Raw genomic sequence first — 27,910 nt, 5'->3', positions numbered from 1 at the left:
GGCTTTCTAAAAAGACCGGCATCCAATCACCATTTCTAAGAATTCACATGTCCGCGTTAGGTGACGGGTTAATTGCCATGAGCCCTTTACGGAGCTGTAAATCATTTTAAAGTTTTAGTAACTTTTTCCTCTTGTATCTTGCCGCCACTAAAACTTGATCAGTCTGTGAACAGGGATCTTCTGCTGTTGTAAATGTGGTTTAAAATCTTCCAGGGAACCGCTGTCAGACTGCTTGAAGGATGTGGATCTTATTCCTCCTTTTAACCGAATGCTGCTTGAAGTTACTTTTGGTAAACTTTATGCTTGGGCGATTCAAAATGTCCGCAATATTCTGCTGGATGCCAGTACCAGGTTTAAAGAACTTGGTAAGTCACCTACAAATACCTAGCACCCTGCCTATTGGAATTATATCATAGTTTTTGAAAATTGCTTTATATGACACTGTTAGATGTGTTGAAAGACAAATGAATGCCTTTGTTCAGCAGGATATTTTTTCAACTGAAATTACGGCACATATTATAAAATACTGCACATCTGTAGACTCATGTCAAAGACTATATGTTTCTTCCTGTTTGATTTAAGAATTAACATCTTTATAAACTGTGTAGCAGAATTAAATGAATAATGCAGTTGACTGAATGCCCATGCATCCAGATAAAGATTTAAAAAGCTGACACTGCTACCTGTTGGGGTCTCTCTGTAAGCGCAGGTGTACAGCCTGTTCCTTTGCAAACCATCACCAATGAAAACCCAGCGGGACCAAGTCTTGGCACCATTCCACAAGCTCGCTTCCTCCTGGTCATGTTGAACATGCTGTCCTTGAAACACGGAGCCAACAGCCTCAGCCTGCTCCTGAATTCAGGCATGCTGGCCCTGACACAGTCCATCCTTCGGCTGATCGGTGAGCAGTACTAACATTTCAGCACTGTTGAATTGATTTTAAAAAATGTGTAAATGTAGTTCTCCAAGACGCTGTATTCAATTAACGTTTCACTGCTTGTTTCTATTTACTCCCTAAATGGAGACCATACTGGGGTTTATATCATTCGCATTCATTGCTGAAAATTAATTGTTCCTGCCGGACTCTGAGATAAAAATGTGTATGAATCTCCAAGATATATGCAGAAAATGCACTTTAATAGCATAATGCATATATCCAGTATAAATGTGATTAAGAATCTTTAGAATTTGCGATGTCTGTAATCTGGAGACCTAGTTCTTTTCCTTGCGAGTGCTGCGGTGTTCAGAAACTAAATCTGTACGAGAAAAGTGGAGTTAAATGTCGGGTGGTGTGTCATGGGGCTGCTCTGATACTTGGAGAGTCAATAGAACTAGGTTCCTGCTGTTCATCTGTTTCTGTGCTGTGTGGACAGGTCCCAGCTCTGACACCAACGAGGAGGACCTGGGCTCCAATGTCCATGGGGGTTCGGCAACAGTGCTGGAGGAGTCCAGGAAGGAATCGGCTCCGATCCCCTTGCCTGCTTCCGGTCCCGAGCTGGCTGCCATGATGAAGATAGGGACTAGAGTGATGAGGGGAGTGGACTGGAAATGGGGGGATCAGGTGAGCTATCCAGGTGTTCCTCTTCTGTAAAACCAAACCCCTCGGAACTCTGCTAAAAGAAAATGCAAAGCTGGATGGAATCTTTCGTATCTTCTATGTATGGGATGTTTTATCCTGCTTATAAATCAATTTAACTGCATCGCATATACCCCAGCTGCAGCACAAATTTCGAACAAAGAGAAAAAGTCCTGCATTTTACGAGCCGTTCCTGCCGGGAACAGTTCTCGTCATTCGTCCCGGGTGACGGTCTAGAACGCTGACACCCCATATGGATGTTTACAGGACGGCCCAGCTCCGGGGCTGGGGCGTGTGATTGGAGAGCTGGGAGAGGACGGTTGGATCAGGGTCCAGTGGGACACGGGCAGCACGAACTCTTACAGAATGGGCAAGGAGGGCAAATACGATCTGAAGCTGGCAGAGTCTCCGCCTGCCGCCCAGCCTACAACGGAGGACTCCGACACGGAAGATGATGCGGGTGAGCGCCCATGTGGTGATGTGCTTTGTAAGCCATGTGGAAAGGCTTGACCAATGCCATGCTGTTCCCTGTGCGTTGGATGCCTTTAGTCCGCCTGAAATCTATCAGTAATACACAGCTAGGAATTAAGCTGTGGTGATGTGCTTTGTAAGCCATGTGGAAAGGCTTGACCAATGCCATGCTGTTCCCTGTGCGTTGGATGCCTTTAGTCCGCCTGAAATCTATCAGTAATACACAGCTAGGAATTAAGCATAGACCAGCGAAATCTCTTATAGGGCAATCCACAAGTGCATGTGTACTCTGGATTGGTCACTTAAAACACCCGCAGATTGTATTTCTGCCGTATGAAACCAGCTAAACAGCTAAACGACTGCTTTACCAGCTCGGGCTGGTAAAGCAGTCGTTTTCCCATTGGTATTCTATGCAGTTCATTCACCTCTGCCTCTGTGGTTGCCAGAAGGAGAGCCCGCAGAGAGGAGCGTCCACCCCACTGCCATGATGCTGACCAGCACTGTGAACCTGCTCAAGACTCTGGCCCTTTCTGCTGGGATCCACGCCGACGTGATGCAGACTGAAGCCATTAAGACCCTCTGCGGCCTACTGCGAATGCTGGTGGAAAATGGAACCACAGACAAAACAAGTAATTGCTTTATCACTTCATAAATCTTTTGCTGTTAATTTATTCTCATGAAATAAAGCAGTAGAGAGCCCATTAGTCTAGTTGGGGAGTAAGGTTTCTTATTTAAGACCTTGTTTTGTCAAGCAAATTAGTTCATAGTGCAGGATGACCACAGTTTGATTACATAAAAGCATATGCTAAGATCAGCCAGGAATTAGTCTTCCTTGATGTTAATTATCCTCTTTTGTTTGGACAGCAATTCCGTAGGCACTGCATAAGTGCAGTTTAAACTCTTAAATTCTTTTGTGTCCTCTGTCAAGATTGATCAATTAATATCGCAGTTAAATATAGAAGTTAATGTTAATTAAGTTAATGTAATGTTACTTCTGCTGAAGTTAGGTTATTTCTGTAGAATGTTGACTGTAGAATTTAGAGAGTATGTAAATCAGTTTCAGAGCACAAGCCTTCTAAGTCCCCTTGCATATCTGTACATCACGTGCATGTTAGTCCACATAGGTAGAATGTTTTTTTTTGCTGTTTGTGGTCAGCAGGTTGCTCTACAAGTAAGCAAGTGTCCAGGGAGCAGCATAAGAGCTGGTGCACTCTGGGCTTTATCCGAAGCATTGCTCTGATGCCCCAGATGTGCAGCACACTCAGCACCTCCCAGTGGATCAACCTGCTCATCAAGATTGTTGAGGGACACCAGTCATTTACTGCTGTCACTCTGCAGAGACAGGTGAGTGTTCAGACAGTAGAGAGAGACATGCTGAAGATACCAAGGCTAAAATATTACTGCATCAGTCATATCGTGATGATTCTTGGCTCCTATACAGTGGAATTTGTTCTTGCCATTAATATTAATTACTGCGACAATAAAATAATGATACTTTGTAATAAAAAAATTCAGTTTAATTTAATATACTACTTTTTTATTTTAATTTTGATTTATCTTGAGGTCTTTAAATATTTAAACATAGTTAAATACTTGTTTAAGGTGTGTAAGTATTTGGATACTTCTGATTATTGCTCTTGTTCCCACGTTTTTCTAACCCTGTTGTGTTCTTGAATTCCTGCAGATCTTAGCTCTCCGTCTACTTCAGGCGGTTCTTCCTTCCTGGGATAAAATGGAAAGATCTCAGGATATGAAGTTCCTGGTGGAGAAGCTCTTTGGATTTTTGGGGAGTTTGCTGGCTACCTGCTCATCGGATCTCCCGCTTTTAAGAGGTGGCGTTCATAACACCGCAACTTTCAGAGATTTAGAAAGCCAAAACGATTAGTTTGAAGCCAGTGACTTTGCCCAGCTGGGTACTTCAACAGAGACGTGTAAGAGGTTGAAATGGAGATCTCCAAGACGCCTGAGTAGGAAAAGTGTGGAGTTTTCTGGAAATTTCTTAGTGTTTCTTGTGTTTGAAAAGAGCTAATGCGAAGTGCGTCGCGTAGCTGATGCTAATCTCGTTGTCACTCTCTCGTTGCGCAGAAGGCTCCCTGAGGAGGCGGAAGTCTCGGCCTCAGGCGTCCCTCACTGCCACCCACAGCAGCACTCTGGCGGAGGAGATTGTGGCGGTGCTCCGGAGCCTGCACTCCCTCGGCCAGTGGAACGGCCTCATCAACGACTACATCAACTCCCAGCTCAGCTGCATCAGCGACGTCATGGCCGGGAGGCAGGCCGAAGCGGTAGGCTTTCAGCAGGGTCGCCACGTTTCACAAGTCGGGGAATAAAAAGGACACTATTTTTATATTTTTATTGAGGGGGGTGAAGCAGACGTTTGTCCAAATATCAAACTTAGGTTTACTGTATTTGAGCTTCCACGTGAGACACTCCTGTTGATATGTACCCTTATCTGTGAAATCCAGCGTTTCTACAAGGGCAGGTTTGAATATCAAAACCTGTGGGGGAAATGAATAAGGGAAACATTTCAGACATTTAAGATTCTTGAAAATTCCTTCCTGATGGAGGAGGACATGCTAAAGAAAATCCGGACATGTGGTAACCCTGCTTTCAAAGGCATGTGGAAATAAAAAGTAAATGGAAAAGCAGGGCTTGTGCTAGTCAACCAGTGGCAAACTGAAATTAAATCAGAAACAGATTTGCTTCATTGTGTAGGTTTAATAGCTTCTTATAACAGTGCTGCGTGGTTTTAGAAAGCTTGTGAGCTCGAGAGACCCTCTTCAGCCCTGTCCTCGTTGTTTTCCTCACGCGTGGCCTGCAGACTCTCCTGGAGGAGTACTTCCCTGACGCGGAGGGCCCTGAGGTGGGCAGCCTAATGGCTGTCCTGGCGGTGATTGGAGGGATAGACAGCCGGCTGCGCCTCGGGGGCCAGGTCACCCACGAGGAGTACGGAGAGGGCACCGTGACCCGGATCACCCCCAAGGGCAGGATCACGGTGCAGTTCCACGAAATGCGGACCTGTCGCGTGTGTCCCCTGAGCCAGCTCAAACCGGTAACGTACAAACTGCGGCAAGGGCAGACGAGTGCAGGAATAAAGCAGGAGCTATGAGAGGGTGGGATGGAGAACTGGAAATAAGGAAACCTGAATGTAACCACGTATACTAGCTAATAGTCCATAATCATGCTTTTTAAACAAAAAATTTTTAAGGTGTTCATAATTTTTTTTTGCTTCTTACATAGAATTATTTGTCAATCACTTGGGCGTTCCTATAGCATCTAGGTAGTTCAGGAGGTATTTGTTACTTATGATCTCCGCAGCAATTTTAGGTTGTTTTGTTTACAAAATGGCAGGGATTTATGCATGATTTTCGTAATTAGATTAATTGGTGCAATGCACAGAACGGGACACTTAAGCATTCAGCTGCCTGATGCTGCACTTAACTCCTCTCTTTTCATTTTGTTTATTTTCTTTCTGGTTGCCAATAAAAGATAAATAATTTGGATCCTGGATGCGACTCATTCTGTTGTGTCCCCTCAGCTGCCGGTGATGGCCTTCAGTGTGAATAACTTGCCCTTCACCGAGCCCATGCTGGCAGTCTGGGCCCAGCTGGTCAACCTGGCAGGGAGCAAACTGGAGAAGCACCGGCTGAAGAAGCCCCCCGGGCGTGGTCTGCCAGGTACAGCGGCCGTGACGGGCCCCTCTCTCGGGGCAGGGAGACTCCTCCACAGCTCTGGGATCTTGACGGGCAGGGAAACCCATGGGAGGCATTTTGTGTTGTTACTTGCCTGTTTCAATGTCTAGTAATACTTAAAGTACATCTTTAAGGGTAAAAATCTGCCTTAGTAACCTGTTTTTTCCCATATTTTTAGTAGAAGTTTCTTTTGCCTTTGCTGAAAATTGAAATGTGAAATAAACGTTTTCTTTTTGCTGTCCCCACCCTCGCAGATCAAGTGGACTTGCACTTGCTGAGATGTCAGCAGCTGCGGTTATACATCCTAAAAGCAGCCAGGGCTTTGCTTTCCCATCAGGACAAACTGCGACAGATTCTGTCTCAGCCGGCCGTCCTGGAACTAGGAACCAATCATGGGGGTGAGTGCTAAAACCTGTTTGTCCTTCCTCAAATTTCAGCGAGTCCAAAATGAAGAGGCTTCATCCTCATTTTTATTCCAAAATGTAAAGTTTCCCGTTTTTTTTTTTACCTTTTAAATCAGCCAGTTTTCAAAAGGCTGATAGCTCAGCTTACATCTCTTGCAATGTTTTGTTAAGGCGTTTCCTTATCGTCACTCTTCAAGGCCGGAGTTCAGACACCGTGGTCTTCATGTGAAGCAGGGGTCTTACATGGCCCTTAGTGACCTACCCGTGTCGCTGTCACCCAATCTGGTCTGCTAGATGCATGGCCTAGATTAGCAGCGGCAGTCTTTGGACGTCAAGGGGTTTCCTTTGTCATGCACATACAGTACTTTCCCTTTATTAAAAATCCAGGGACCTTCCAGCTGCTCGTGTGTAGTAAATGCTCCGTATCTTCCTTTACTGAGGAAGGAAGTGGGGAGTGGCTAGGCTGCTGTAGCAGTGTGTGATTCATAGGCTGTCCCCCTGTGCAGAAGAAGTGGCGTCGTCTCCTGACGTGGGGGACCTGTCCCCCGAGGGCCCCCTGCCCCCACTCATCCTCCTGCAGCAGCTGCTGTCCGCGGCCACGCAGCCCTCCCCGGTCAAGGCCATCTTCGACAGGCAGGAGCTCGAGGTAAGCTGCGCTCTGTGGAGTCAGACGCATGGGTAGGGTCTACAGCTGCTCGGGTTACCCTCCTTTTCTTTCTCATTCCCATGGGGAGATGGCAGTATGCATTGATGAGATTTGTATGGTTAAGGAGAAGAGCTTGCTGAAGACGGGAGAATGGGATCTCGCAGCCTAAGATAAAAAGGGAATAATTCACTTTAAAAATAAACTTTATGGAAACTCCGTTGACGAAGTGTGCCTTTTGGTGCATCACCCATTTCTTTTTATCCTTTTCCTCGTGCTATTTTGAAAAAGGTAATAAATTGAGCTAATAAAAATTAATTTAGCTATTTCAGTTGTTAAGTATATAGCCTAAGGACAAAAATAATGGAAGTCCCCATCAATTAGACCTGTACTCGAATATTCCAGGTAAAACACTGGTTTCCTTGCTGTCACCTGCTCTTCTGTCTGTCCATTTGTAGGCCGCAGCCCTGGCTGTGTGTCAGTATCTGGCAGTGGAGTCCACGCACCCCTCATCCCCACTGTTCGACGACAGCAGCTCCAGCGAGGCCACCACACCAGTCACCGTGCAGCAAGTCCGGCCCCCAAAGCCAAAGAAGCACAAGGCTTCGCCGATACCACCGCTGCCCATTGTCGTCCAGCTGATGGAAATGGGCTTCCAGAGGAAGAATATAGAGTTTGCACTGAAGTCCCTGTCAGGGACTACTGGGAGTGCGTCTGGGCTGCCAGGTAAAACCCTGGAAGAGGACGTTGCCCAAAGCTGTCTTCCAAGCAAACAGAAATACATTATTTTGAGAATCTTTTTATTTTTTAATTTGTATGTAATGTTAAAGTGTTAGCACTCTGCATGCCGCAATTGACATAAAACAAGTAATTTATTTATACAGGGAAAAATGTATAGGTCTGTATAGTTACGTTTCATTTACTATAAAGGTTTGTGGTCGGCATTCTACATGGTTCCCCGATACATGATTTTGTTAAAGGTCAGCATGAACCAGCTCAATTTGCAGTTACAGTTTTGTGCAGTACTGACAAACGTGTACAGGGCAGCTGGGTCCTGCCAGGTCTTCACCCTGGGTCTTGATGCCCACGCAAGTGCAGAGAACACCTGTGGAGAGCCCTGTTCCGCGGTGCCTTCCTGCACTGAGACCTGCCCATGCTCTTGGTGCCGCAGGTGTGGAGGCGCTGGTGGGCTGGCTGCTGGATCACCCCGACGTGCAGATCGCTGACCTGTCCGATGCCGACACCGTCTCCGATGAGTATTCGGACGATGAGGTCCTGGATGACTTGGAGGAACCAGAGGCTGCCTATCCTGTGGTCTGTATTGACTGGCCTGAAATTACGCACATTACTGATCAGGTGCCTGGAATTAAATTAAGCTGAATGAAACTTTCATAGATTTGACAATGGAAGGATTTTCATTACGTCATGAATTAACGATAGCCTATAGCGAAATAGAAACGTAAGTTAAACGTGGTTCAGCTGAGCATTATTCCAATTATAAAAGCTTGTTTTTTCAGGCTAATGCAAAACAAACCCATAACATAACAATTCCTTCAGAATAGTTAACTGTTCAGTCCGTTTACTAATCACATACTGCATATTGTCTGATTCTTTTTAATATGAGAATTGTGTACCATTTTTCTTGCAGTCTGAGAGGGGGTTTGCATAGAACTTAAATAGGTTGTAAAATTAGTTGTATTATCTTGGATATACAGTATACAGCTGCTGTTAAAAATGCACAACATAGTGGCAGAAAATTTCCAGCAGGGTCTACATTTTTTCTGTTGATTTTGCAGCCTCTGGGTGCCGTGGTGACGGAGAGTCAGACATTCAAGAAGAGATCAGATTTTCAAAGCAATGATGATTACGCTGTGTACGTGCGAGAGAACATCCAGGTAAAGCTTTACCGCTTGAGAATCTGTAGTTTAGAACTGTCGTTATTCACTTTTCGGTGTTGTCTTATTTGGGAATTGAAGTCGAAGAGAGTTAGTGAAATCCAGTTCACTTTCGGCATGTTTTCGGTAAATTTGTATTTTGATTAAAATTGCAGCAGTCACGGTACCTAGAAAACAGTCCGCTCTTATTTTCTAATTCAATTGACTTGCCTTAACGGAGAAATCCCCAAAGCTGGGTGACGTGCTAACCCATGGGTCCTGCTGCTGAGCTACTGTGTTTGTGCAGGTGGGGATGATGGTGAGGTGCTGCAGGACATACGAGGAGGTGTATGAAGGGGACGTCGGGAAAGTCATTAAACTGGACAGAGATGGACTTCATGACCTGAATGTGCAGTGTGACTGGCAGCAGAAAGGTGGCACGTACTGGGTCAGATACATCCACACGGAACTCCTGGGTACGACCAGCATTCGTTTCGGCGGGCTCTATTTGTACACCCTCCGTTTTTCAGAGCACCTTATGACAGGCCTCTTGCTTCCCTCCAGGTTTCCCCCCGCAGAACTCTCCCTCGCACATTAAGATCGGGGATAAAGTGAGAGTCAAGCCTTCAGTCACGACGCCAAAGTACAAATGGGGCTCTGTTACTCATCGGAGTGTGGGAGTTGTGAAAGGTATCTTTTTTTTTCTTCCGCCAGAATCGTGAGGTTAAAGAATTTGTTGAAGATTTCTGTACGATGTGGAAAAAATAAACATCCTGCTTGGAAGTAGGTTTGTCCTGTTCTGCAAGACCTTGATGCCTTAGTCCGGTTTTATTTACTCACCAGAGCGATACTTTTATTTAGTTTTGTTCGGTGTGCTTGATGCAAAAATGAATATGCTTGTTAAGGACTGGTTGGTCTTTAGTGTTAATATCAGAAAGGAAGAGCGCATCATTACCTTTTCCCTCAGCTTTCAGTGCCAACGGCAAAGATGTGATAGTGGACTTCCCTCAGCAGTCTCACTGGACAGGCTTGCTGTCCGAAATGGAGTTGGTGCCCAGTGTTCACCCTGGAGTCAGGTAAGAACTATGGACAGCTTGTAGCTACTGTTCTCTGAGGTTGGGCACTCTTAAGTATAGTTTTTCCCTGGTCACCATTAGCTGGAAGAAGGCACTGGAACACCACCAACAGTCAAATTTGCTTCACCAATAAAATAATTTGCCAATGAACTACAAGTTTTGTAAAAAGATTAATTTTTTTGAAACATGTATGCACCCATTGTGGAACATGTTTTGAGCATTAAATCTTTGTAGAAATCTGATATTTTTTTAAATAGTGGACCCTGTAGAGTACCCAAGGTATATTCATAATGATGCTAATATCTGAGCTGAAAGACTGCTTTGTTTTAATGCCTTCCATAATATAACTGTCTGTATGAAAGAGTTACATTGGGATGGAATATGCAATATTTGGTGGTTTGTCCTCCTGCGTTTCTTCTAAATGTCATGTTGTAAGAGTCTGGCTCTCGGTAATGTTGAACTGGTTGCTTGCTGTTACAGATGTGATGGCTGCCAGATGTTCCCCATCAATGGCCCCAGATTCAAGTGCAGAAACTGTGATGATTTTGACTTCTGTGAAAACTGTTTCAAAACTCGGAAGCACAACACCAGGCACACGTTTGGCAGGATAAATGAACCAGGTTAGTTTAAAAAATGCACAATGAATGAGGAAGAAAGTCATTTTGTAGCTTTAATTCAAAGTATAATTTGCATTTTGTTCCCTATGAATTTGGTAAGTGACACGAATTCAAGCGAGAACCAACCTGTGAATTCTTTCAAGTTGTCTGTCAAGACCTTTGCCCAATAAATACAAATATTTTAAATTTCGCCCTTAGGCTTATAGATGTTGGTATAAGATTTGCTTTTCGGGTAAAACCAGATTGGATTCGATCTATCCATCTTTTCTAACTTTTCTAATTAGATTATTGGATTTGATTATACTGTCACTTTCCTTTTAGCCTGTGTTAAAGGAATTATTGGAGTTTCTTCTCCTATAATTTCTGCAAGTTTGTTTTGTTTCATTTTCATTTTTTACCTTCAGTGCGAACACTTCTTAATGAAGTGTTCTTACTCGTTAGTAGAGTCATTATCAACTTTCAGAGTTTTCAGGATTGTTTGGGGGGTTTAGCCAAGCCCAAAGGCTCTTACTGAATTCCTACTGCTCAGAAACCCTTGTCATCCTTTGTAAGTGGCAATAACATTATCTGAGTTAATTACCTGACTTAGATGTCTTTGTGAGAAAGAGCATTGTTGCAGGTTATTAAAGAAGCTATTATTTTTCTTCTTTAATAACCCGCACCTATTTATTTTCAAAATAAAGTAGAATTTTCTGTTTCACCCTAAGACGCATAAAATTATCAGCCATGTGATAGATTACATTACATACAAGTAAAAGGCTGTATACTAAACCACAAGAGCTGGCTTACATTGTCTTAATGTACTGTATCTGCTTACATTTTGTCATCCACAGGTCTTTACATTTCAACATTTCGTAACTGAAAGCGCAGACAGCCAGAGTTAGAGTTAAAGCTTTGGCAGTTAAGCGTGTTCTTGTAGTGCCTTTCAGAGAGGAGGTCCTGGCTTTCCCGTCAGTGTCCTTCAGTGTCTGCCTCTGTGCCCGCCCGCACGTTTTCCAGGTCAGTCCCCAGCTTTCTGCGGCCGCTCCGGGAAGCAGCTGAAACGGCACCACAGCAGCCAGCGGGGCATGCTGATAGACGAGTGGTCCCGGGCGGTGAAGACCCTCAGCGTCTCGTCCTCCGTGAACCAGGCCTCTCGCCTTGTGGATGGCAGCGAGCAGTGCTGGCAGTCCTCGGGGTCACAGGGCAAAGTAAGTAGAGCCTAGGTGCCTCCTTCAAAAGAAACCGCTGGCCGCAGTCTGAAATGAGCCTTAGTATCGTCAAGGATGGCAGCTAAAGGATGATGGTTTCTCACTGAGAAACAAAAAGTTTAAAGTGTTCGTTAGAATAACGTACAGAAGATGGGTGTATCCTTTATCACACCTAAAAAGGGGTGAAATATAATCTCAGCAGTTTTTTTTCCCTTAATGTTTTTTTCCAACCCTTGCAGCGATCTGTAGTTATACCTTGATGTCTGCTGTCAAAGGCTTGACATTTTTTTTTTCCCAGGGGCAGCACTTTCATATCTCCTTCTCCTCTGTCTTAGCACTGGATTCGCTTGGAGCTCTTCCCAGACGTGCTTGTTCACAGGCTGAAGATGATTGTGGACCCTGCAGACAGCAGCTACATGCCTTCTCTCGTGGTGGTCTCAGGTATGATGCATCTGAGCTCTGGTGCTTGCAGGTGAAGGACCCACACCTGTTGATTGCACTTGTTTTTTATGTGCGCTGGGACTACCATGGCTTATTTTGCTTTCGTTTCACAATGCTTCATTTGTAGGTGGGAATTCCCTGAATAACCTTATTGAACTGAAAACCATCAACATCAACCCCACAGACACCACCGTTCCCCTGCTGAGTGACTGCTCTGAGGTAGGATGTTGAAGAAGGTTGCTCGACTGATTGCATGGTGCCTCATCTGTAAAGTTACAGACAAAAGCTTTGCCCCTTTCATTTGAAAGTGTTCTTAACTGAATTTAAAAATACAATTGTTTAGAACAGTTCAAGAAACATGTATATGAAAATGATCCTAAAGAGCTAGCAGCTTTGAGGAGGAAAACTAATACATCTGCTTTGTCAAGTTCTGGAGCAGATTTTGACTGTTTGTCTTATCTGGGGTCAGTATCACCGGTATATTGAAATAGCCATCAAGCAGTGTCGCAGCTCTGGGATAGACTGCAAGATCCATGGCCTGGGCATTGTGGGCCGCATCAGAGCAGAGGACGAAGACCTGGCCACTGTACCATTCCTGGCTTCTGACAACGAGGAGGATGATGACGACAAAGCTAATACTGGAAGGTATCAGCGTAGATGTGCCATTTTTATAAACTGGACACGTCGGTACGTTTTCTGCTGAGAATACATTTAATGAAGTTGAAAGGGCAGTGGCCTCTGCATTTGGCATATGGCAGACTTTAGTGTTTCTGAGAGATTGTATGACTGCCGATGTGTCTTTTCTAAAGGCTTGTGATTTACTTAGTTATGCATGACAAGCTTGACTAACATGCAAGTGAATCCAAACCTCTGCAGTGCCATCTTGGGATTACTCTGTAACACAATTATCAGATTGTTTAGCGATTTGAAATACGTGCAAGACTAGCTCCTTTTTGGCTGAGTATATAATCTGGCAGTTTGACAATGCAATGTACAAAGGCCTTGATTCAGGAAGATGAAGGGGGGATGGAGGTTAAGTCGTTACAAAAAAGCAAAGCTGTGGGAAGCTCCTTAAGGTCAGTCATATCAGTGGGTGTCTTTTCTTCTGCAGCACTAAGGCGGATTGGTAAGGATTTACTTACTACTGCTGTGAGTCAGGAATGTGTCCTTCATACTGCAGCATAATGAAAAATGGATGTTTTTATCTCAATATAGCAACTACATGCATCTCAAAGTACACATCAGACAGTAATGTTTTATAATTGTATAGAATTATGTGTATGCCCACACAGAGGAAGAACAATCTTACAGCAATTAAGACAACACAATTCAAAGAGCCAAGCAGTAAAGGACCACATACAGTCACGGACAAGATACGCCTGAGAACCTGTCTTGAATAAAGGATGCATTAAATATACTAAAGGCAGAAGCTTTTTTGTGAGAGACTTGGCCAAGAGACAGTGCTTTATTATACTAAATTAGCTGTTAGGCATTTGTTAAGAATAATACAGAAGCCACACATCACATGATTTGTTTTAAACTCACAACAGCATTCATCTGTTCATTGGGGAAATCTCAAAACCTCTTATTCCTTTGAATTTAATATATACATCTTATGACGCATTGTAAGGTTTGGATGGCTGATTACTTAATATCATGCCATTGTGTTTTTCTTGGGCACTCATTAAAAATGTCCAGAGAAGTCTGAAGAGCCTTCATGAATGCATTGAAAATCAAAGAGTAATATAGAAACCATACCAAACGAACCGTTTTTCTCTTTATAAAGTGCAGGACTGGAAAATGTGACTTAAACTAACATCCATTAAGCTTTCTTTTCCATTGCACTTGTTTGACTTAAATGTCGTCTGGCAAATGTGCACGTTCAACCGAATACTGAAGAATACAACTAAAAAGTGAAAATAAACAGTGTTCATTAAAATAGTCACGTTGGTGTCCTGAAATGCTTGCTGGCGTTTCTGCTTCCTCCTTGGCTAGCCTCGTTCGAAAGAAATCTGCTGGGCTGGAGTCGGCAGCCACCATTAGAACCAAAGTCTTCGTCTGGGGGCTGAATGATAAAGACCAGCTTGGTGGACTCAAGGGTTCGAAGGTACTGTCAACTCTACTGTTTCTAGTCACTGGTGCTGTTTTGTTTTTCGAGAGCTTAATTTCTCCCTTTTTTGGCCTTTTCTTGTGTACTTATCAAATATTTTTCAGTTCACTCATCAAGGTATCAGAAGTCTAGGAATAGGAAAATGTATTTATTACCTTCATTGTAACGAGGAGCCCCAAAGTGCACATAGCTGATGGGAATTAGTGAATTATTCTGCTTTCATACTAATCTCAAGTCTGTTCAATTTGCTTGTTTTTGTAGATCAAGGTGCCTTCCTTTTCCGAAACTCTGTCCGCACTCAATGTGGTGCAGGTTGCTGGGGGTTCAAAGAGCTTGTTTGCAGGTAAGCCTCCTTTCTTACCTGCCCTCCCTGTGACACGCAGATGGAGGGTTGGGGTTGTTAGCTGTGGTGTGATCAGCTTGATGTCCCAAAGCCTCTGCTGGCTCATGCCCTGCTGTGTTCGCAGTGACGGCGGAGGGAAAGGTGTACGCCTGTGGCGAAGCCACCAATGGAAGGCTAGGCCTGGGGCTCTCCAGTGGAACCATTCCCATTCCCCGGCAGATCACTGCTCTCAGCAACTACGTGGTGAAGAAGGTGGCTGTGCACTCAGGTGAGTGGATGTCTTTACACAGGACCCGATCAGATGTCTGGGCTTTATAGATTGAAGTTCTGCTGTACTTAATTGTAGCCTTCATTGTGATCTTTCTTACCTGATAGATCCTTTTATTTTGGAATTTCTATTATGAATCTAGGTTGTTTTGAGGCACGGATTGGTGTGGCGACGTGTATTTAAGGAGCTGAGTGTTGAGGATGTGCAGGGCCTTTCCAGATTTAAATGGGTATTGTGCACGTTCCCCAGTTTTGTCTAGTAATAAATGCTTGTGGCTCTGGGTGTAAGGTATTGTGACTTTGCTCATTATTGCTAAGTCTGTGACATGACATAAATGATACAGAGTAACATTAAATGCTGTGTCATGAGGAAAAAAATCCTTAGATGTGATGGCAGAGTACAGTGCCTTTCTGACGTTCAGCAACAGCAATAATTTTCTTAAATGAGTTGCTGGAATTGCTGTTTGTAATATGTACTGATTATTGCTTACAAAAACAAATGTAAAAGGATGGCTGTAGGGCAATGTTTTCTTTTTCTGCTAGTATTGGAAAATAATATTTGGAGTCTGCTTCACAATGCCATCCTGTTCTTTCAGGTGGGCGTCATGCAATGGCTCTAACAGTGGATGGGAAGGTCTTTTCGTGGGGAGAAGGAGATGACGGAAAACTTGGACACTTCAGTAGAATGTAAGGAATTGTAGTTTTTAATCTAATTTATAATGCCTTTAAAACCTACCTTTCCCAACATTTGGTACCATTGTTGTGGTGATAACACTTCCATTTTGTTAATTGGACATTCCCTGTATGTAATATCTCCAGGGCATTTGAAATAAATGTTTACTTTTGCCGCACGCAGGAACTGCGACAAGCCGCGGCTCATTGAGGCCTTGAAGACCAAGCGAATCCGGGACATTGCCTGCGGGAGCTCCCACAGCGCAGCCATCACCTCCAGTGGGGAGCTGTACACCTGGGGCCTGGGCGAGTACGGCAGGCTGGGCCACGGTGACAACACGACTCAGCTGAGGCCCAAACTGGTGGGTTCTCTCAGAGGTCTGCTAGCGCCGTTGCTTTCAATACTGACAAGCCAGCCCCAGTCAGTAGGGTAGACACTAGAAGCTCAGTAAAGCAATTTGAATTGTCTTTGACAGGATGAGAGACCACGTGTTCATGTTATTTTCTCATTCTCTGTAATTATTCTCAGCAGTAAACTGAGTAACAGTCATCAGTCTTCAGCAGCCTAGAAACCGAGTTTCTTGACAGGTTTACAGTGCCTTGCGAAAGTATTCGGCCCCCTTGAACTTTTCAACCTTTTGCCACATTTCAGGCTTCAAACATAAAGATATAAATTTTTTATTTTATGTGAAGAATCACCAACAAGTGGGACACAATTGTGAAGTGGAACGAAATCTATTGGATTTTTGAAACTTTTTTAACTAATAAAAAAATGAAAAGTGGGGCGTGCAAAATTATTCGGCCCCTTTACTTTCAGTGCAGCAAACTCACTCCAGAAGTTCAGCGAGGATCTCTGAATGATCCAATGTTGTCCTAAATGACTGATGGTGATAAATAGAATCCACCTGTGTGTAATCAAGTCTCTACATAAATGCACCTGCTCTGTGATAGTCTCAAGGTTCTGTTGAAAGCGCAGAGAGCATCATGAAGACCAAGGAACACACCAGGCAGGTCCGTAATACTGTTGTGGAGAAGTTTAAAGCCGGATTTGGATACAAAAAGATTTCCCAAGCTTCAAACATCCCAAGGAGCACTGTGCAAGCGATCATCTTGAAATTGAAGGAGTATCAGACCACTGCAAATCTGCCAAGACCTGGCCGTCCCTCTAAACTTTCAGCTCAGACAAGGAGAAGACTGATCAGAGATGCAGCCAAGAGGCCCATGATCACTCTGGATGAACTGCAGAGAACTACAGCTGAGGTGGGAGAGTCTGTCCATAGGACAACAATCAGTCTTACACTGCACAAATCTGGCCTTTATGGAAGAGTGGCAAGAAGAAAGCCATTTCTCAAAGATATCCATAAAAAGTCTCGTCTAAAGTTTGCCACAAGCCACCTGGGAGACACCCCAAACATGTGGAAGAAGGTGCTCTGGTCAGATGAAACCAAAATCGAACTTTTTGGCCACAATGCAAAACGATATGTTTGGCGTAAAAGCAACACAGCTCATCACCCTCAACACACCATCCCCACTGTCAAACATGGTGGTGGCAGCATAATGGTTTGGGCCTGCTTTTCTTCAGCAGGGGCAGGGAAGATGGTTAAAATTGAGGGGGAAGATGGATGCAGCCAAATACAGGACCATTCTGGATGAAAACCTGTTGGAGTCTGCAAAAGACCTGAAACTGGGACGGAGATTTATCTTCCAACAAGACAATGATCCCAAACATACAGCAAAATCTACAAAGGAATGGTTCACAAATAAACGTATCCAGGTGTTTGAATGGCCAAGTCAAAGTCCAGACCTGAATCCAATCGAGAATCTGTGGAAAGAGCTGAAAACTGCTGTTCACAAACGCTCTCCATCCAACCTCACTGAGCTCGAGCTGTTTTGCAAGGAAGAATGGGCAAGAATTTCAGTCTCTCGATGTGCAAAACTGATAGAGACATACCCCAAGCGACTTGCAGCTGTAATCGCAGCAAAAGGTGGCTCTACAAAGTATTAACGCAAGGGGGCCGAATAATTTTGCACGCCCCACTTTTCATTTTTTTATTAGTTAAAAAAGTTTCAAAAATCCAATAGATTTCGTTCCACTTCACAATTGTGTCCCACTTGTTGGTGATTCTTCACATAAAATAAAAAATTTATATCTTTGTTTGAAGCCTGAAATGTGGCAAAAGGTTGAAAAGTTCAAGGGGGCCGAATACTTTCGCAAGGCACTGTATGTCTGGTACATAGTGTATTGCTGGAAAGTCCTGCTACTCCAATGTTTCACTTTTGCCAGTGGTGTCTTTACTTAACACAGATTCCTTTAGTTCTGGACTGCACACATAACAGGCTACATTAAAGTACATTGCACCCAGTATTGTGTAAATTCTCCTCATATATACTTGATATGAAATGATTCTCATTTCCTTCCCTCAGGTGAAAGTCCTTCTGGGTCATCGCGTTATTCAGGTGGCCTGTGGAAGCAGAGATGCTCAGACATTGGCTTTGACTGATGAAGGTAACTCGTTTTGTTTCTCCGATTTTGTTCAGTTTTAGTCCCTGCAAAAGAAACGCGAGGATCTTTTTTGCATTTGTGGTGCGGTCCCATTAAGACGGTGCTCTACAACCTTACAGGGCTGGTGTTCTCCTGGGGAGACGGGGACTTTGGGAAGCTCGGCCGAGGGGGAAGTGAGGGCTGCAACGTTCCCCAGAACATCGAGAGGCTCAACGGCCAAGGAGTGTGTCAGATTGAGTGCGGAGCTCAGTTCTCCTTGGCCTTGACCAAGTCCGGAGTGGTGTGGACCTGGTAGGCTTCTTGGGAAAGAAGGAAGCATTTCACTTTTGCCTTCTTTTTAATCAGCTGAACAAATCTCCTTTTTTGACATCTAAATTTCAAACGTAGTATTCTTTTTTTGGTACAGTACGTTCTTTTATTTGTAAATTTAATTCTAAATGTCTGAGAGTCAATAACGCATGTACTGTACATGGGAATTCAGCATTTGATCACAGCCATTTTTTTTAATCAAGGGGCAAAGGAGACTACTTCAGACTGGGTCATGGGACAGATGTCCATGTTCGCAAACCACAGGTTGTGGAGGGTCTGAGAGGCAAGAAGATTGTCCATGTGGCTGTGGGGGCGCTGCACTGTCTTGCCGTCACAGACGCGGGACAAGTATGTCTCATCTGCTTCTTATTTTTGTTCTGAATTGCAGTTCTTAGTTCAGTTGCAATGTACAGTAACTGGCAGAGTTCTTGGAGATTGTGGTTAATGAAAATAAATTGGGAAAACTTCTTTCATGAAGCATTTGGAATCGGTAGTTGTTTTTCATTATATACCCAATCAGTCTGTCTATGAACACCAAATGTCTATGAAGTTAGTTTTATAGCTACAGTCCCTGTACTGTATGACGAGATTAAAAACACTTCTCCGCTATTCCTCAGCTGAGGCAGAGTTAGAGCACTGGTGTGTCACGGATGCCACGTCAAACTTGCAGGCGTTTCTCAAGTCCCTAGAGCCACTCCACTCAGGAAATCTTTGGCCACTATTGCACTGGCCCTGGCACATGACATGGCTGTGATTGACCTGGCCGTGTGGGGACTGCACAGCTCAACTGGCACTCTTAGTACCACGTTTAGGAACCACGTGAAAGAACTTTTGATCTCTTAAATGAAAGATCAAGATTAAACATTTTCATTTGCTTTGACTGTCTTGTAATTTTGTTTTTGTTATATTAGTTTTTTGATTCACATCAATATTGTTAGCATGGGAAACCAGCCACTGTCGGTTGAGCAACTGAATTGCACATCAGGGCAGGAGACCATAGGTAACAAGCAAGGTTAAGCAATCCTTAAGAGTTCTGCAGCTTTTAAATGTGACTTTTCCTGGCAGGTGTATGCCTGGGGTGACAATGACCATGGCCAACAGGGGAATGGGACCACCACTGTCAACAGAAAGCCCACCCTGGTGCAGGGTCTAGAGGGCCAGAAGATCACCCGTGTGGCCTGTGGCTCATCCCACAGCGTCGCATGGACCACTGTGGATGTCACCACTCCCTCCGTGCATGAGCCAGTCCTCTTTCAGACTGCCAGGGATCCGCTGGGAGCCTCCTATTTAGGTACCCTCTGCCTCCTGCCCTTTTCGCCTAAATGACCAGCCTTCTTGCCCAAATTAAGCTGTATTAACAGCTGTTATGTTGGCGGAAAGCAAAGTGTTTAAATATTTCATTTTCCAGGTGTGCAGTCAGACAGTGATTCTTCCACAGTCAGCAATAAGATCAGTGGTCAGAGTAACGTCAAGCCCAACCGGCCCTCCTTGGCCAAAATCCTGCTGTCCCTGGATGGAAACCTGGCCAAGCAGCAGGCCCTGTCTCATGTGCTCACTGCTCTGCAGATCATGTATGCCAGGTAGGCGTGGCAGTGCCTAGCATTCCCTTATTCCTCTAGGTGCCCCATTGGTTTTGGTTGTTGGCCTTTGACTTTATAGAATTCAAACGGGGTGTTAGAAGAAGGGAAAGGTTGAACGCCTCCTTGTTCATGATTATGTATAAGAAGGGGTGTGTGCGGTGCGCACGCTGCCCGTTTCCTGCGGCTGACGGGTACTGTCTGTGCAGAGATGCGGTGGTTGGAGCCCTGATGCCCGCCAGTATGATCGTGCCGAAGGAATGCCCTTCCAGCTCCCCGGTGCCGCCCCCCGACTCCTCCGCTGCCTCCAGCCCTGTGGAGGCGGAGGGGCCCCCTTTACCAGCCGAGGTGGAGGAGCGCCTCAGCCCAAACCCCTGGCAGGACCGCAGGGGGGAGGTGAGGACAGCAGCACATCCCGAGCTTTCGGTCACCTCCTGCTTGCTACCTATCCAGAGATTCTCACTCGTTTATTCCTTTCTTCTTCTGAGAAAGCGAATCCTTTTGTGATGGTAACGGGGTTTTTCTTGGGTGTTGGTGGTGGAAGAGAATCTTGTGGCTCAGTGTTTCTTTCTCCTTGAAATTTCAATTTTCTCTTCATAGTTCATTTTTATACATACTCACACAGTTAGGAATGGCTTCGGAGCTACAGCCTCCTACGTCACACCTGCCTGCCAGAACCGTTTGTCTTTGGCATTTGCTTCCAAGGGAGCTCTGACTAGAGGGGCACTTGTCTCATTGGCATCGCTGCAGGCCTTGCCTTGAGTCACTCAGGTTGGCGTTTCCACAAAGCCAAGAGATCCCTGGCCAGCTTCTGCCCAACGTGGCCTGTGGCACTTTAAAAGTTGTGTGCCGCTTTTTGCAAAAACGCTGGTTTCACGATATGGGAAGCCCTTTGTTAAAAGTCTTCAAATTAAAGCTTAAACATTTTGTTACCGTACTGATGTTTTGAAGAAGATATGAGTCTCTTGGAATTGTGGGGCACAGCGTTACAGACAATGGAGTCATTAAATAAATTTACACTAATGATATATCCCCTCAAACATTAACATCGTATTTGTAATTTAATTGTGTCCGTAAATCTATATATTACAGTAGTTTTAGAATTGGCATAAATGGAGCCAAACTAAGTCTTCAGCCTTTTAGCTATACAAGCAATGAGAAGTTTACACATTAAAATCTCGAAAGATACAGACGTTTTACACCTAATACATCTAACAGTAACAAACTGAATTGCAGTCTTACGAGATTCTCAAGATAATGATACTAATCTTAAACTGAGAGGAAACTAGTTTTGGTCTGTTGTTTAACCTCACAACACCGATCGAAAGCTGTTTCCCTGTTCCACGTTCCTGATGGAGATTATCCAGTCTCGTGATTGTTGCGGATAGGAGAAAACACTGGCAACTTCTTCTCTGTGCTGCATTGCACTTTATTACCATAAGAAGATAAGCAGCAAGTCTTTTCTGACGCATCTGCCCTTTACGTTGGCAGTTCTCAGAACATAGAAGAAAAATGAGCTCCTGGAACGGAGTATTAGAAACTTCTTTCATTACCATGCCTGGTTTCAAGAACTCGCATACACACTGTGTGAACATGCCATCACTGATCCTGGATGCATTGGGCCACAAGGCAGGACTATACCCTGGATAGGGTGTCAGTCCATCTCGGGGCATTGGGACAACTTAAAAATAGGAGAACCAGGAAAACATGCAAATTCCACACAGAAACCTGTCTGAAATTGAACCCAGGATCCAAAAGCTGTAAGGCAGCAGTGTTAAATGCCATGCCACAGGGCCATTAATGTTAAAGTTTCTTTTTAATAGATCTAAGTAATTCCAACGATGCTGGAAACTTTTCAGGGACAGGTTTGCTATTCATTTTTTAAAAGAAATCAGTTGTGTGACGTTCTGTAATGCTCTTCAATGCAGTTATGAACTGCGTGACTTTGAAGATTTATTTTCCTTCCTCAAAATAGTTGACTTCATGTGAGAATGTTGAAGGCTTAGACTATGGAAAACAGTTTCATCATCAGTTTTTTTTAAGGTGTTACGTCCTTAAATTGTAATACTACTTCTGTCAGGCCTGGGTGAATTGAATCTTAAATTGAACTTTCGTAAAAAAACTTATCCAGAAGTTCTTGATTGTATAAAAAGCCATAACATGACTTGGAAATTGGATGCATTAAGCAAATCAGTATTATTTTCCTTTTACCTATTTTTACCCGTATTGTTTTTTTTCTGTACATAAGAAAAACGTTCATGTCTAAGATGTATTTTAAATGGCAGCAGGTGATGTGACTAATCGCATATTTCGACAGCAGGGGTTTTGCAGAAGGTGTTGACTGTGCGATGGTGTGGTTTGTGTGAACAGGTCGGTTCTTCAGAAGATGCCATCACACCTTCTTCTGCAGTGACCCCATCTGCTGTAGCTGCCTCCTCACGCCCCTTCATCCCCGTCACTGATGACCCAGGTGCTGCCAGCATCATCGCCGAGACCATGACAAAAACCAAAGAGGTCAGCTTTTCTTATTAAGAGATTCATCAAGTCATTCGCTTTTTTGTTCTCCAAAAATTGCATCTCAGATGGGGAAAGTAGGTCCATGCGAGATGTTTAACGTAACTGTGAAGGGGGAAAAATATGGAATTTATTGTGTAGATTGCTTGATATGTTTAATGTTCCAATCCACATTGTGTTCACATGTTTCAGATTTTGATCAGCTTGATTCTCTGAGCACGTCTTCATTTGTCTGAGCAGGATGCTGAGAGCCAGAACAAAACAACTGGCCCCGAGCCCCAGTACTTGGACGAGTTCACCAGCCTGCTGGTTCCCGATGACACTCGCGTCATGGTGGACCTGCTGAAGCTGGGAGTGTCTGCCCGCTCGGGGGAGAAGGGAAAGGAAGTCCTGTCCGCGGTTCTGTCTGGCATGGGCACAGCCTACCCACAGGTCTGTGCCCAATTTACAACACTCCAACAAATCAAAACTACAGCTTGAAAATTGTTTTTTGGTACCTGGCACCTCTACAGTATGTCTATCCCTTTACCTTTTGCGGTGTATTTCGGATAAGTTAACAGACAAGCCTGCTGTCTGTGTTGGGTTTGTGAGCAGTGTTAAACTTTTGACGTTTCTGAATAATGGCCCACAGTCAATGCATTGAAGCGCACTTTCCTAAAGGGTTGCTTCCCCCCCTGCCTGCCTGTCTCTAGGTGGCCGATATGCTGCTAGAGCTGTGTGTGACAGAGCTGGAGGATGTGGCCACTGACTCCCAGAGCGGGCGCCTGTCTTCCCAGCCTGTAGTGGTGGAGAGCAGCCACCCCTACACTGATGACACCTCTACCAGCGGCACCGTCAAAATACCAGGTAACTGGTCATCTGGGCAACTGGAGATAATTGATGGGGAAAAAAAGAAAAATAATTGCCTGGATATTTTTTATTTAAAAGTACCTGTAATGGTAATAATTCTTTACCGCTTTATAGCACTTTTCTGGGCACTCCACTCAATGGAGCCCCACTACCACCACCAATGTGCAGCCCCACCTGGAAGATGTGAGGTTAGCCATAATGGGGAGGAGAACAGAGTGATGAAGCCAATTTATATATACGGATTATTAGAAGGCCATGATTTGTAAAAGCCAAGGGAGGAAATCTGGTCAGGAAACTGGGGTTACACCCCAACTCATTTTGACAAATGCCATGAGATTTTTAATGACCACTGTGAGTCGGGACCTTGGTTTTATGTCTCATCCGAAGGACGGCACCTTTTTTTTTACAGCTTAGTGTCCCAGTCACTATACTGGGGAATTAGGACCCTCACAGACCGCAGTGTGAGCAATCTCTACTGGTCCCACTAACATCTTTTCCAGCAGCAATCTTACCTTTCCCAGGAGGTCACCCATCCAGGTACTGACCAGGCTCACACCTGCGCAGCTTCAGTGGGCTGCCAGTTGATTTGTAGGGTGATATAGCTGCTGGTTATATCCTGGTAATATAGTTTTAAAGCCCAGACAGAGGGGTGTTTCCCTCCATTGTGGAGCTTGCATTTGTTTTGTTTTTTGTTCAAGTGGATAGTTTTTAGTAATTGAACACAAAGAATAAAAGATCTATAGTATTTAATTTCTATGCCTACAAACATGAACATGTATATTTCTGATAAGGCAAGGTAGTATGTCTGTCTGTCGTTTGGCTTATATTGCTAAGCCAAATGATCACTGCTTGCGTGGATTAGGTGCGGAAGGCCTGAGAGTGGAATTCGACCGTCAGTGTTCCACTGAAAGACGCCATGATCCACTCACCATCATGGATGGAGCCAACAGGATAGTGTCTGTCCGATCAGGTGAGCTCGGCTTTCTCAAGGAGACTGTTTTAGGATTTTCTTTAAGATTGTGAATAATATTTGAAGTAAACGCCTCCTTTTCATTATACAGCGTGTTCACAAAATACAGATATCAAAATGCATTTGAAAATGTTCAAATACACCTTTTAATGTTCACTTAAAGCACAATGTGTTTCGCTGTGTTCTTTGTTGATGGGATCAGCCCTTATTTTGTGCTTCGGGGCCCACGGGAGCTGATCCTTCTCTCGCTCTCACGGTGTCTGGGGAGGGCTGCCTGCCTGCGCCAGTCTCCGGTCTGATTGTTGTGTGTGCCGCAGGTCGGGAGTGGTCCGATTGGTCAAGCGAGCTGCGCATTCCCGGAGACGAGCTGAAGTGGAAGTTCACCAGCGATGGCTCCGTCAACGGCTGGGGCTGGCGCTTCACGGTTTATCCCATCATGCCCGCTGCAGGTACTGCCATGGCCATTCCCCCTTATTTGGGATTTAATCTGAAATGCAGAAAAAGTGCAGCTGTGTAAAACTTCAGGCTGTGTATTTGAAACATTTCCAGAAACTTTTTTTTGCCTCACTAGACTGGGACACTTACTGGCAAAGTTCCCTTAGAAAAAGCAAGGTGCTTGACGTTAGGACAGATTGTGAAATATTTTTGCTTTGTTGTTTTTTACATATGCAGTGCTTTTTCCTATCGGTAATATAATTCATAGCCAGCTTGTGTGTTGTTTTGGGGAATTTACTGGAAGAGTGAGATCTCAGAGTGGTCATTTACAGTTCAGCACGGACTGTCAGCTGTGCCACGGAAAGATTGCACTCCCTGGACTTGAAGTGAGGGAAGATTTTACGGGTCATTTTAAAGCAATCTGGCTCTTTTGGTCCAGGGCCTAAGGATCTGCTGTCCGATCGCTGCATCCTTTCCTGTCCCTCGATGGACCTTGTCACCTGTCTGCTGGATTTCCGCCTCAACTTCGCCTCTAACCGGGGGATCGTTCCTCGGCTGGCCGCCTCTCTGGCAGCCTGTGCTCAGCTCAGTGCGCTGGGTAAGCTCACGGTGCTGTTACAGCACTCCCCATGGGGCAGAGCACTGCTTGGCCTAATGCTCCTTTAAATTTCCATTTCAGCATCTTAAAAGTATAACCATTGTTAGTTGTTACTGTAAAAAGTGATCAAATTTATATTTTTGTTTTCCTGTTCATACAAATATCCTTTCAGGGATGTTTTGGGTGTTTTTGGTGCCAAAAGATTATTTTTAATTAAGTCAGATTAATCAAGAGAAAGCAAGAAATAAAGTTTCTAGTAATTTTAAAGACTTTTATTTTAAATTACTAACAGCTGCCCCTCCCATGCTGGTCAGGGATACACACGCTTGAATATGTAATTATCCAGACGTACGTCTGGCAGGTTTTTGTAATGGTTTTAGGTCATCTCGTGACCACGCAGAGTGGTGTCTGACCACTCCCTCTGCCCTTCAGCTGCAGGGCATCGCATGTGGGCCCTGCAGAGGCTTCGCAAGCTCCTCACCACAGAGTTCGGCCAGTCCATCAATATCAACAGGCTGCTGGGAGATTCCGAGGGGGAAGCGCGCTCCATGGTATGCCGTCTGCCTGGGTTGTCTTGAGTTAATCTAACGATTCGTTATTTGAAATCTGTCGTTCTCCCGGGGACGTCCCAGAAAAAACAAGTGGCAGCTCCTCGGCGATGGGGTCGGACTGAAAGTAAAGGCATCTCTTGTTACCCCAGCTGTGTTATTATCTCGAAATATTTGGAAGAACCTGGAATGTCCCAGTAATTCATTGCTCTGGTTTGCAGACTGGCTGTTGGGTCACTTACTGTACATGATAATCAATTCATCCTCAACGGTGCTTTATTAGTAATCAGCTCGGTGTCGGCAGGGAAGTTCATTCTGCCGTGTCTCCTTCACTGCTCTTGCAGAGTTTTACAGGCAGTGCCTTGGCAGCTTTGGTGAAGGGACTTCCGGAGGCCCTGCAACGACAGTATGAATACGAAGATCCGATCGTGAGAGGAGGCAAGCAGCTGCTCCACAGTCCATTCTTCAAGGTACTTGCGACCATAAGCAGTCATCCCACAGACCTCGCAGAAGGACAGAAATGTAAAATGCATTGCAGTATTTCTCGTAGGCGTGTGCCGTCAGTTGTGATGCTGTGGTTCTCGTCTTCGCTGTGCAGGTGCTGGTAGCCCTGGCCTGTGACCTGGAACTGGACACTCTGCCCTGCTGTGCGGAGACGCACAAGTGGGCCTGGTTCAGGAGATACTGCACAGCCTCCAGAGTGGCTGTAGCCTTGGATAAGAGAACGCCTTTGCCTCGCCAGTTTCTTGATGAGGTAGTTTGTGTTTTTAGCTGCTACACTCTACAAGGATATCCTCCTGATATTTCTATGAATTTATAATCTTACAGTTTCCAAGAATTGGTATTGAGTTCATTGGAGTTACACAAAGGTTTTTTTTTTCTTTGCTTTGCTGACAAGTAGTTTATCAGTACATTAATTCATTAATACTCTTATGTTGGATAACTGAGCTTCTAAAAGCTTTTACATTGCCTCCATTCAGCTGCTGACTTGGTGTCCAAACCCCCCCCCCCCCCCCCACTCTTTGATATCACTGTACTTGTCAGTTCATGAGCCCTTCTATTTTGAAATGGATTTATTGCTTTGAATGAAATTCCTGTGTTTTGTCTTTTTTTTTTTTAGGTGGCCAAGAAAATCAGAGAGCTGATGGCGGACAATGAGAACATGAATGTCCTTCATGAAAGTCACGAAGTGTTCAAGAGGGAGCAGGATGAACAGCTTGTGCAGTGGATGAACAGGTGGGATCGAGCAGGATGGCCTTCAGAGCAGATAAACAGATGTGCTTCTCAAAAATTGAGGGTTTTTTTTTTCATCCTTTAAAGGGGAACTGCTGTCTCAATTTCTCAGACCGGTTATCAGATCTTGGTAACAAAAAAAAATGGATTGACCGTATTGCAAAATGTTACAAATTCCAAATTAAGCCTAAACTTGCCATATTGTCACAAAACCATGAGAACAAGAGTTCGTGAGGATTGTGATGTGAAGCGGGCCCTCCTACTCACGAATCATTGTAGTGACTAATGTAATCTGATGTATGAGCAAATGAGTTCAGGTTGTGCAGCAGACATTTCACCGCAGAATTTGTGATGAAAATTGGAGGTTTTACACGTTAATTTATGTCTAAATGTTACTTTTATTGTGGTTTGAAATGCTCTTATCAATGCTGACTCTCTAACCCTGCAATATAAAAATAGTGTTGCATTTCCCCTTTAAATAAGAGTAGGCAGACAAATTTTAAATTTAAAAATTCTAAATTCGTAAGCCATGACTCGGTAAGATGCCTGTTGCAGGAGGCCGGATGACTGGACTTTATCCGCTGGGGGAAGTGGGACTATCTACGGCTGGGGCCATAACCACAGAGGGCAACTTGGGGGCATCGAAGGGGCAAAGGTCAAAGTTCCTACCCCATGTGAAGCCCTGGCCACTCTGAGGCCCGTGCAGCTGATCGGCGGAGAGCAGACTCTCTTCGCAGTGACAGCTGATGGGAAGGTGAGTAGCCGTCTGCGGTTTAGAATGATGTTATCTTACTGTGCTGAAGCTCTCCAGGGAGTGGAAAAGATGCATTTTCACTGTACAAGGCACTTGCCACTTCTATGTTGCACAGAAAAATTGAAAAGATGATGGCATTCTCTCACTCTTTAGGGTAAGAGTCGGAGGAAGTCACTTGCCCTGTCGTTCATGTCCCATATTAAAAGGGGAATCTGGACTTCAATATGTGTCTTATTTCCAGGGATTT

General features: G+C 44.5%; 1 protein-coding gene across 12 annotated transcripts in view; it reads left to right on the top strand.

The window, feature by feature from the left end:
• herc2 (HECT and RLD domain containing E3 ubiquitin protein ligase 2) overlaps positions 1 to 27,910 on the top strand; it is an 80,385-nt gene that overhangs the window by 35,786 nt on the left and 16,689 nt on the right. For 4 of the 12 annotated variants that reach the window (XM_088598386.1, XM_088598404.1, XM_088598395.1 and 1 more), the window contains 45 exons: positions 214 to 365; positions 710 to 901; positions 1,374 to 1,561; positions 1,844 to 2,036; positions 2,494 to 2,676; positions 3,204 to 3,391; positions 3,732 to 3,879; positions 4,133 to 4,329; positions 4,866 to 5,096; positions 5,583 to 5,721; positions 5,991 to 6,134; positions 6,647 to 6,786; positions 7,242 to 7,509; positions 7,955 to 8,139; positions 8,580 to 8,678; positions 8,965 to 9,133; positions 9,222 to 9,347; positions 9,625 to 9,733; positions 10,214 to 10,353; positions 11,350 to 11,540; positions 11,876 to 11,981; positions 12,109 to 12,200; positions 12,451 to 12,668; positions 13,977 to 14,088; positions 14,353 to 14,434; positions 14,559 to 14,702; positions 15,298 to 15,388; positions 15,558 to 15,735; positions 17,798 to 17,879; positions 17,996 to 18,167; positions 18,389 to 18,533; positions 19,251 to 19,476; positions 19,594 to 19,765; positions 19,972 to 20,158; positions 22,133 to 22,276; positions 22,517 to 22,708; positions 22,969 to 23,122; positions 23,988 to 24,095; positions 24,413 to 24,544; positions 24,970 to 25,128; positions 25,561 to 25,679; positions 26,021 to 26,146; positions 26,275 to 26,430; positions 26,797 to 26,912; positions 27,465 to 27,663. In XM_088598386.1, coding sequence (XP_088454512.1) covers positions 214 to 365; positions 710 to 901; positions 1,374 to 1,561; positions 1,844 to 2,036; positions 2,494 to 2,676; positions 3,204 to 3,391; positions 3,732 to 3,879; positions 4,133 to 4,329; positions 4,866 to 5,096; positions 5,583 to 5,721; positions 5,991 to 6,134; positions 6,647 to 6,786; positions 7,242 to 7,509; positions 7,955 to 8,139; positions 8,580 to 8,678; positions 8,965 to 9,133; positions 9,222 to 9,347; positions 9,625 to 9,733; positions 10,214 to 10,353; positions 11,350 to 11,540; positions 11,876 to 11,981; positions 12,109 to 12,200; positions 12,451 to 12,668; positions 13,977 to 14,088; positions 14,353 to 14,434; positions 14,559 to 14,702; positions 15,298 to 15,388; positions 15,558 to 15,735; positions 17,798 to 17,879; positions 17,996 to 18,167; positions 18,389 to 18,533; positions 19,251 to 19,476; positions 19,594 to 19,765; positions 19,972 to 20,158; positions 22,133 to 22,276; positions 22,517 to 22,708; positions 22,969 to 23,122; positions 23,988 to 24,095; positions 24,413 to 24,544; positions 24,970 to 25,128; positions 25,561 to 25,679; positions 26,021 to 26,146; positions 26,275 to 26,430; positions 26,797 to 26,912; positions 27,465 to 27,663 — 6,994 coding nt within the window. The remainder of the gene's footprint in view (positions 1 to 213; positions 366 to 709; positions 902 to 1,373; positions 1,562 to 1,843; positions 2,037 to 2,493; positions 2,677 to 3,203; positions 3,392 to 3,731; positions 3,880 to 4,132; positions 4,330 to 4,865; positions 5,097 to 5,582; positions 5,722 to 5,990; positions 6,135 to 6,646; positions 6,787 to 7,241; positions 7,510 to 7,954; positions 8,140 to 8,579; positions 8,679 to 8,964; positions 9,134 to 9,221; positions 9,348 to 9,624; positions 9,734 to 10,213; positions 10,354 to 11,349; positions 11,541 to 11,875; positions 11,982 to 12,108; positions 12,201 to 12,450; positions 12,669 to 13,976; positions 14,089 to 14,352; positions 14,435 to 14,558; positions 14,703 to 15,297; positions 15,389 to 15,557; positions 15,736 to 17,797; positions 17,880 to 17,995; positions 18,168 to 18,388; positions 18,534 to 19,250; positions 19,477 to 19,593; positions 19,766 to 19,971; positions 20,159 to 22,132; positions 22,277 to 22,516; positions 22,709 to 22,968; positions 23,123 to 23,987; positions 24,096 to 24,412; positions 24,545 to 24,969; positions 25,129 to 25,560; positions 25,680 to 26,020; positions 26,147 to 26,274; positions 26,431 to 26,796; positions 26,913 to 27,464; positions 27,664 to 27,910) is intronic. The other 8 variants (XM_088598442.1, XM_088598462.1, XM_088598369.1 and 5 more) reach the window with 6 other exon arrangements.

Source organism: Lepisosteus platostomus, chromosome 2, assembly GCF_059453375.1.
Source record: "Lepisosteus platostomus isolate fLepPlt1 chromosome 2, fLepPlt1.hap1, whole genome shotgun sequence".
Lineage (NCBI taxonomy): Eukaryota > Metazoa > Chordata > Actinopteri > Semionotiformes > Lepisosteidae > Lepisosteus > Lepisosteus platostomus.
Note: the sequence above shows the minus strand (reverse complement) of the source record. Positions and strands in the feature narration are given on the sequence as shown.